We start from the raw sequence: 9,731 nt of genomic DNA on the forward strand, positions 1-9,731 counted from the left end.
ACCTTGGAAAGCCATCTCCAAAGGGTGGAGAACTGGGCAGTTGGGCACTCACTGGGAGTCAGCTACCTGGGAAATGAGGACCTCACTGGCTCCTGTGTTCAGTAGCAGAAGCGGCAGCAGAGACGTCGCTGGAAGGGGGGAACATGGCCCTGGCTATCTTCATCCCGGTCCTCATCATCTCCTTACTGCTGGGAGGAGCCTACATTTACATCACAAGGTAGGGAGCTGATGGGGGAGATGACTGCCAAGCACCCAGCCACCAGTACTCAGAGGGACTGGGCGGTTCACCTCTCTGAGCCTCAGGGTCTCCACCTGGAGCTCGGGCATAGTGGCATTTGTGTTATTGCAGAGATGCCCAGATTCAGCCCAACTCTGTGGGATAAATATTTACATTGGGCAATTATGAAGCCTCCAAGCAAGTAAGACAAATACTATTCCTGCCCTCAAGGAGGTTATGGTTTAGTGGGGGACACAGACATGACATATTGCCAGGCATGTTGATTTGTTCCTTCCATCACTCACTCACGCATTCACTCATTTATTCAACAAATATGTATTGACAATCTGTTGTATATCAGACATTGTCCCAGGTGTTGAGGGTCTAGAAACTTGCATTTGATGCAGAAGGAAGATATTAAACCATGCCCCAGAATAGCCACTCATTCATTCACTTTCACAGTTGTTGAGCACTTACTAGGTGCCAGGCAGTTTTCTCGGTTCCAGAAACATCATTTTTGGAAAAAAAAAAATAGAAGGAAATATTTGCCCTCCTGGGGTTCAGGTTCTAACAAGGAAAGATAGACAATAAGCAAAGTATGTAAGAAAATATGTAGTGTTAGAAACTGATAAGTGCAGGAAGAGAAGGCTGGGAGGGGGCAAGAATTCTGGAAGAGAAGTGGTGGTTGACTTTTAAATAGTGTAGCTAGAGGAGGCCCCACTGAGAAATGACATTTGAGCAAGGACTTGAAAGTGATCATGAGAAACCTATGCAGGCCAGGCGTGGTGGCTCACACCTGTAATCCCAGGACTTTGGGAGGCCAAGGCAGGTGAATCACTTGAGGTCAGGAGTTCAAAACTAGCCTGGCCAACATGGTAGAACCCCGTCTCTACTAAAAAAATAAAAAATAAAATTAGCCTGGGCATGGTGGTGGGTGCCTGTAATCCCAGCTACTTGGGAAGCTGAGGCAGGAGAATCACTTGAACCTGGGAGGAGGAGGTTGCAGTGAGCCAAGATCATGACACTGCACTCCAGCCTGGGCAACAAAGCAAGACTCCATTTCAAAAACAAAAGAAACCTATGCAAATATGTGAAAAAGGAGGGTTTCATGCAGGGAAACAGCATGTGCAAAGGTCCTGAGGCAGGAACGTGACTAAAATAGATCATCCCTGCCCTTATGGAGCCCACAGTCTACCGGGGGCAGGGTAGAGTAAATACACAAATAAATTATAACACACTAAGATAAACACAATGAAGGAAATAGGTAGGTGTGGTGAGTAACAGAGAAATCACCTTTAAATAGATGGTCAGGGGCCAGGCATGGTGGTTCATCCCTATAATCCCAGCACTTTGGGAGGCCAAGGCTGGAGGATTGCGTGAGCCCAGGAGTTTGAGACCAGCTTGGGCAATGGGCAATATAGTGAGAGCTCGCCTCTTAAAAAATAAAAATAAAAAAAATAAAACACTTAAAAAGTTAGCCAAGTGTGGTGGTGCACGCAGGTAGGAGACTCACTTGAGCCCAGGAGGCAGAGGTTGCAGTGAGCTGAGATGGCACCACTGCACTACAATCCGGGTGACAGAGCAAGACCCTGTCTCTAAATAAATAAATAGGTGGTCAAGGAAGGCTGATCTAAGGCAATATGGCATACAGTAGGTGCTCAATAAATGCTCATCCTTGTTCTTGTTTCCCTTTGCATTCAAGAGGGACTTGAATGACCTTCCAGGAGAAAACAAATTAAGCTCCGCCCCCTCCCTAGTAAGGAGAGATCACAAGGCTTTGGTTCTCGCTGCCTGGGTTGCCAGTTGAGAGCAATTATGATTTCTGCTTTCACCTCACTAGGATTCTCGCCTGCAAAAGGCTGTTTGCACACATCCTCGTCGTCATTCACAGAGGTGCCGCTGCTCAGGAAGTGGCACCAACTGTTCCCGTTCAATATTGTAATGTTTCTCCTAGCTGGGGAGAAGTAACTTCTCTCTCCTTTCTCTCCCCCAGATGTCGCTACTATTCCAACCTCCGCCTGCCTCTGATGTACTCCCACCCCTACAGCCAGATCACCGTGGAAACCGAGTTTGACAACCCCATTTACGAGACAGGGGTGAGTTGGTCTCTCTCGTCTCTTCCCAATTCCCTCCCTCTTTGCTCTGAATTCACCAACAATAAGACAAAACATTTCATTTCCTATTGCTCACAAGAGGCACAGCCAGTGGTCCTGTCTTATCCCCACCAAGAGCCCTAAAGAGATAAATGCTGGGAGAACCCAGCTCTCTTTGCAGGTGATTGGTGCTGAGGACGAGCCTAGGAGGCTGATTACTGTCAGCAGAACACCCACAGAAAAAAGAGGCTGCACCCAAGACCCACAGAGAGCAGACCAATGGTGGCCTGGTGGCAACGTGCTGCATTCCCACACATCCCACTGGGCTCCACCCTTTATTCAATGGCAGTGTGAAACATCCCTACACATTTGAGTATCAGGCCCTGTTTTAGGTGCTAGGAACATAGTCATGAACCCCAATAGACACAGATTCCACCATTAATGAGCCTACCGTCTTGTGAATTATTATTATCAATAATAATACATGCCATCTGCTGGGCACTTTAAATGCGTAATCTCCTTGAATCCTTGCAGCTCTCTGCAATAGGTTCCACAGTTATCTCTAATTGATTGATGAGGACATTGAGGTCCAGAGAGAGGAAAGAATAATTTGGCCAAAGTGGCACACAGCCAGGATGCACAGCCTGAAGCCAGGATGCAAATTCAACCTGACACTCTTAATCATGATGCTATCTTGCTTCCCTCGAACCTCTGACAATCCAATGTGCCCATGAATATTTTGATTACAACAAATAATACTTTTTAAGGACTATGAAAAAATTGAACAGGGCACTAGGAGAATGTATAATGGGGACACTTAGAGGGAGTTGGGGAAGGCATCGTTGAGAAAGTGAGAGTAAAGCTGAGACATGGGAAGTGGGTAGAGCTTGGACGATGGGCTGAAGAAGATGCCAGACAGAAGGGAGAGCATGTGCAAAGGTCCAGGGCACATGCGAGGAAGCAAAAGGCTGGTTATGAGTTCGCAAAACCACCATTCTTCAAGTTCACTGTGTAATGATGTGCAGCCATCTCCCAACGTTTGGGGGGAATAAACCTGACTTGTTTCTTATCCTGCTAACCTTCCTTCACCTCCACTTCTCTGATCTCCTGTGTTAGTTATCTATTGATGTGTAACAATATTACTGCAATCTTAGAGGCCTAAATTAACAACATACATTTATTATCTCATAGTTTCTATAAGTCAGGAAGCCAGGCACAGCTTAGCCTGACCCCCTGCTTTATGGCTCACAGGCTACAAACAAGGCAGCAACTGGGCTGCAGTCTCATCTGAGGCTCAACCAGGGAAGGATCCACTTCCAAACTCACATGGTTGTTGACAGCATTCAGTTCCTTGCAGGTTGTTAGAATGAGGGCTTCAATTTCTTGCAGGCTGTTTTCTAGGGGCCACCCTCAGTTTCTTCCATGTGGGCCTCTCTATAGAGCAGCTCATGACATGGCAGCTGGCTTCTTCAGAGCCAGCAACAGAGAGAGAGTCATCTTGCAAGACAGAAGTCACAATCCTGTGTCATGCAAACATGGAAGTGACATCCTAGCACCTGTGTATTCTCCTAGTTAGAATCAAGTCACAGGCTCTACCCACCCTTAAAAGGAGGGGACCCCACAAAGGCATGAGCCCCAGAAGGTGGGGATCATGGGGACCACCTTGGGGCCTGCCCACCAAAATCCCATGTACCATGAAGCATAGATGTGATTGCATATCTGTGTTGGCTGAATGGGAGCTGGAGATTTCCATTAAAGCATGTGACAGTGATGACTTCCAGGGCTGAGCCTTCTTCTATCTCCTTGCTCCTTGTCCCTGGGGCTTGGAATACATTACTCACACTCCATAAATATTGAAGAAATCAAACTACCCCCATGTTGTAGTCGTTTCACATGGCAATGGTAGATCAGGGCATATGTTATTTTGCATTCTATGTAGCTTGCTTTGAAATCATGGGAAAAGGTCAGACTGAAATAAAGGAGAATTTTAGAGACTAAACATGAATGAATACTTATTAGTAGAGTGTATCAGTGACCTAGAACTATAGTAATGCTGAGTAACAAAGATCTCTGAACTCAATGGCTTAATGCAACAAGCATTCATTTGCTCATCACTCTGTGGGACAGCGTTTTAGGCTTATTTCAGCTGGATGGTAATCCTGGCATTGGCTGGTTGATGGCTGGGTGACTCAGCTCTGCTCTGTGTGTCCTTCATTTTTCCGAAGAGACTAAAGCCTAGCAGGGTATGCCCTGTTCATGGTGATGACAGATAGACAGGATGTGAGCAGAAACACACAAGCATGTTTCAAGCAGCTGTTGTACGCCATTTCCTTATAACCCATTGGCAAAAGCAAATCAGGGTCAGAGTGGGAGGGCACTGCAAAGTCACGACCAAGGGCATGGACATACAGAGGTGCAAAGAACTGCATCCCCCTATGTATATCACTCTACCACACAAGCGTTTGACAAATCCGTGCTTCTCTCTCTTGCAGGAAACCAGAGAGTATGAGGTTTCTATCTAAAGAGAGCTACACTTGGAAGGGGACTTGTGAACTCAACCACAATCTCCTCGAGACATTCATCCAGAGACCATGTGGCACTTGACTGAAACCCCAGAATGTCGACTGTCTTTTGTTTAGACTCTTTATTGAAGGTTTACTGTTTTCTTCCCTGTATTTATTATATTTAAAAGTGAAATAGGTGTGGGTTTGGATGTTTTGCGGCCTCAGCCAAATTCATGTTACAGCCTCAATTCTGAAGGCAGGTGGAAGACTTGCAAAATGGCAAACCGCGGCAGCAAAAACACAAAACAACAGATGGAGTTTCTCCCATCAGCAATGCCATGCTAAGGCTGCATTGAATTGCATGCATCTTTGGGAACAATGCCCATGATGTTTTCAGTACAAATCTAAGTCCCAAGATTAGGTTGGAAAGGGTATTTCTTGTTGGCTTAGTTTGGGTTGGAATTTAGCATGGGTACTTAAACCCATTTGGGGAGCTGTGCTCCAAAACAAATTGTGTCCTCTCTTCCCATTTTGCCAGCTTCTGAAAGGTTTTTCCACAGCCCCTCCCTCTCACGGTTCTTCTGAAGGTAGCAAAGGTGTTATATAAACATTGTCTTTTACCACTCTGGCCTCGCTGGACAGTGACAAAACAAGAAAACGTTTTCTTTCTAGAAAGGTGATAAACGACCAAAGGGAATTTCTCAGAGAAAAATGAGAGATTTGAGAGTTCCAATGAAGAATTGGGTGAGGGGGATCATTGGGTAAGGGAATTGGGTTAAAATGTTCTTTTCTTTGACACTCTTTCAACAATGAAAGAGCACGTAATTTATGCTACGAGTGCCAGAATCGATCACCATGTTCAGCAAGCCACTCTCAAGCTGTGGTAATAAACACACAGGCTTGGGAGGCACCAGCAGCCCCGCTCATACAGTGACAAGGGTTTGTGATGGGAAAAAGGAGGTGCCATGTTTGGAAATCCAGGGCTGAGCTCTGGTTTCTCCTGGGGTTCTGGAATATCTCAGCCCTCAAAATAGAGGAGACTCAAGTGCACTGATTCTCTAAAAGGTGTCATCTTCAGAATACACTTGCCATCAAGTATTTCAGGGGGCGGGAGGGTCCTATGAGAAGAAACTATTTTTCTATTCTCTGAAGCTGTCTGGATGTTGGAGGGTGGTGTGAATGCTGACTGAGAAGGTGCAGAGAACAGGGGCAGGGGATTTTAAATCACAGCAGACCGTCCAGTGGAATCCTGTATCATCTGATCTGAACATCAATGAAGACAGAGAGAGGAATTTCATTCAGAAAGGATTCCATAGCCCCACATCTAGTCACACAGGCATTCCTCTTATTTTATCAGGGTCTGTTTTCCCCCAACCCAGTGAAACCGGTGAGTGTGTGACTCTTGGGAAGATTCTTTTCTAAATACAGGTATAAAGAGAAGGTGGAGGGTGCGGGTGCATGGAAGAAATACTATGTGTGAAGCAGATTCACCTTCCTGGGACCGGTGACATGGTGGTGACAGTCAATGGCTTGGACAGACAGACGGGCTCAGTGGCATTTGGAACCCTCTTTGGTGCCCTCCCATTCTCTCTGGAATTGTTTCAAGTCTGCTGGTTTTCAAACAAGAAAAGACCTTTCTGGCCATAGGGAGAATAGCAGGGAGTCTATGTTTTGGTGGTTACATTGGAAACATCTTAAGCAAGATAGGGAAAGTTGATTTTATGCACACATGTACCCTCCTTGACAGCAGGAACTCAGACTTCAATCTTGGGGGTCTAAGACCAGAATATTTTCCTTCTGCCAGAAAAGAATCTTGCACATATACTCCTGAAGGCATGAGTGTGTGGTCCATGGCAAGAAATAGCTAAAGGCTGCTTTCCAGGACCCAAAGCCCCATTTAATGCAAGAACCAGAGAAGTGTTCTAGGCCATTAGTGGACAATGTCATGTTTGGAGAAAGATAACAACACAAATAATGTAACCTTTCCTTAAAAGGCAGAACTCAATCAATTTTATTTGATGCTTATTCTAACCCTAACCCTGGGTCACCTGGAATGAAGAACTCTATGAATAATATTTGATTTTACAACGTATTATAGTTATGTGAAAACTAAACATTTGCCTTTTATAAAGACTGACAAAATATAAATCTTTATTCTAACCCTATCCCCAAAACTAGCCAGGCCACACCCCAGATGTTCTTATTGACTATTGGAAAAATAGAAAAGGCATTGGGTTTTTTGTTTTTTTGTTGTTGTTGTTGTTGTCATTGTTGTTTTTTCAGAAGACCAGTGTCTCAGTTCTGTCTTAGTAGTACCACACCCGTAACCATGTTTTAAAAGTTTGTTTTAGCCTAGAGACAGATCATACGAGTTCAACAATGTACAGTGTGATTGAAAAGACAGGTTGGTGTCTATTTTTCTTTTTAAAATATCTGAATGTGTATTTGTAATACGTAAAGGTAAAAAAATAGTGCCAAAAATGTGCAAGGCGTCTCATTACAGTTCATATACGTCTGTTTTTATAAGATCAATATTAAAACCCATTGGGATTAAATATTTTTGAATAGGATACACTCTTGAGAAACTCGAGAATGGACTGAGCCTTCCTACAAGCCACTCTTTGTTTTTAAAACAGTGGGGAAATACGTTTACAGAGATTGTGAGCTTCAGAGAATGCATGTGATGGCGTGTATTACATGCTAATTCATATAAGCTGTATCTGTCAGCTACCACCCTGTGCTTTAAAAATGCACACACTCAACCCTCTTTAGCTTGGAGCTCAGCTTTTTGCTTTTTTTTTTTTTTTTGTAGAATTATTTAGCTAACATAAGTATTCTGATCGCTACCTGATGGCCATTCTTACTTAGTTTCATAGATGTGCTTTAACTATGATCCTTTGAAGCTCACCCCTTGGAGAGCCTACAGAACCTCAGGCTGATAGCTTTGAAGACTGCCAAACAGCCCAGAAGGAAGCAAAGCGTCTGCATAATCAGGAGGGTTGTATAAGAAGTAGTGATTTGGCAAATATGTGGGTAGCTTTAGGCTGAGGCACGGGCCTCAGGCAAAAATGCCCTTCGAGTGAATCCGAAGGGCATGACCTTCCTATGTCCTTGACAAGGCATGACCAGTCATTTGAGGTCAGATATTATTTGAGTTGTTCAGCACCCCCAAAGGTAGGCACTCTCCTGGGAAATTTTCATTTCCATTTTATCGCCAAACAAAATAAAAGGCAAAACAAACTTTCTAAGCTAGAATAATGAAATTAAGTCATTTTCCACTTTGTATATATTGATGCTAATAAAACAGATGAAAAAGACTCAAGTGTGTGGAATTTTTGTTACAGACACTTCAGGATGGCACCAAGTGGAATGTTTCCAGTTTCTGGGGATTGGGTTGGGGTAACACCTACAGATACTTTGAATGCTAAGACAGGACATCCCACTCTGGAATGGTTCTGGGACCTTCAAGGGATGTTTGGGACAAGATGGGTTTGACGGCACTGCCATCTTCCGATGTTCCACCATCCTCCCTGTCTTAGCTCAGCCTGTCATAAGAAAATACCACAGATAGATGAATTAAACAACAGAAACCTGTTTCTCAAAGTTCTAGAGGCTGAGAAGTCCAAGATCAGGGTACCAGCCAATTCAGTTCTTGGTGAGAGCTCTCTTCCCGGCTTATAGATGACCTTTTTGCTGTGTCTTCACACAGTGGAGGGAAGGGAAAAGGCAGGAAGGAGGGGAGGAGAGGAAGAGAAAGAGGGAGAGGCAGCTGTTCCTCTTCTTAAAAGGCCACAGTCTTATCAAATGAGGTCCAACCCTTATGACCTTATTTAGCCTTAATTACCTGCTAATGGCCTTATCTCCAACTACGGTCACATTGGGGGTTAGAGCTTTAACACATGAATTTTGGAGGGACACAGCTGTCTATAGCATTGCACACCTGGCACCCCCAAAATGTATGTCCTTCTTGCATGCAAAATACATCCACTCCAACAGCCTCCAAAGTCTTAACTCATAACACCATCGACTCGTCTAAAGTCTCATCTAAATATCATTTAAATCAGGTATGAGTGAGACTCAAGGTATGATTTATCCTGAGGCAAACTGCTCTCTATCTGTAAATCTGTGACCCCACACAAGTTATGTGCTTCCAAAACACAATGGTGGGACAGGCATAGTATAGACATTGCTGTACCAAAAGGGAGAAATAAGGAAAGAGGAAAGGGGTGTCGGGTTTCAAGCAAGTGCAAAACCTAGCAAGGCAAATTTCATTAGATCTCAAGACTTGAGAATAAGCTTCTTTGGTTTGATGCTCTGCCCTAAAGGCCCACTGAGGAGGCAGCATCTCCTCCACGGCTCTTTCAAGCTGCCCTGTTCACACAGCTTTCTTGAGAGAGCAGCCCACTCCTGAGGCACTGGATGGGATTGTTCTGGCTGAAACCAGAGACACAGCCCTGCCCTTGGAAACAGAGGAGAAAACACCTTGATTCTGGGACCTATGGTAGCAGTGGCACCTCTGATGATTCCTTAATCACCTTCTGGTTCATTCTTAGCACACATTCGCAGCTGATGGCTCTACGGTTTGGTTCTGTAGACTCCAAGAAGATTGAGAATTATCCTTCATTCTGTCCTGCTTTCTCTACCCCCTTCAGTTCAAACTGGCAGTGTCTTCACTGGTATAATTCCATTCCTGGATTCTGCCAAGATAGCTGATGAAGTCCATGAGTTTCACTCATGATCTCTATTACTTAAATTTTTTTTTTATAGGGACAGGGTCTCACTATGTTGTCCAGGCTGGTCTCGAACTCCTGGGCTTAAGAGATCCCCTCACCTCAGCCTCCCAAAGTGCTGGGATTACAGGCATGAGCCGCCATTCCTGGCCTCGTGATCTCTTCACCAGTGATTGTTCAGACACAT

General features: G+C 44.6%; 1 protein-coding gene across 10 annotated transcripts in view; it reads left to right on the plus strand.

Annotated features, from left to right (window-relative positions):
• The window catches only part of SEZ6L (seizure related 6 homolog like), a 213,218-nt gene extending 205,087 nt beyond the window's left edge, over nt 1-8,131 (plus strand). For 6 of the 10 annotated variants that reach the window (XM_004063200.4, XM_004063201.4, XM_019018739.3 and 3 more), the window contains 3 exons: nt 103-217; nt 2,211-2,313; nt 4,803-8,131. In XM_004063200.4, coding sequence (XP_004063248.2) covers nt 103-217; nt 2,211-2,313; nt 4,803-4,832 — 248 coding nt within the window. In that variant the 3' untranslated portion in view covers nt 4,833-8,131. The remainder of the gene's footprint in view (nt 1-102; nt 218-2,210; nt 2,314-4,802) is intronic. The other 4 variants (XM_019018736.3, XM_019018738.3, XM_055374331.1 and 1 more) reach the window with 2 other exon arrangements.
• The last annotated feature ends 1,600 nt before the right edge of the window (nt 8,132-9,731 follow it).

The sequence above is a fragment of the Gorilla gorilla genome, chromosome 23 (assembly GCF_029281585.2).
Source record: "Gorilla gorilla gorilla isolate KB3781 chromosome 23, NHGRI_mGorGor1-v2.1_pri, whole genome shotgun sequence".
In the NCBI taxonomy this organism is placed as follows: domain Eukaryota; kingdom Metazoa; phylum Chordata; class Mammalia; order Primates; family Hominidae; genus Gorilla; species Gorilla gorilla.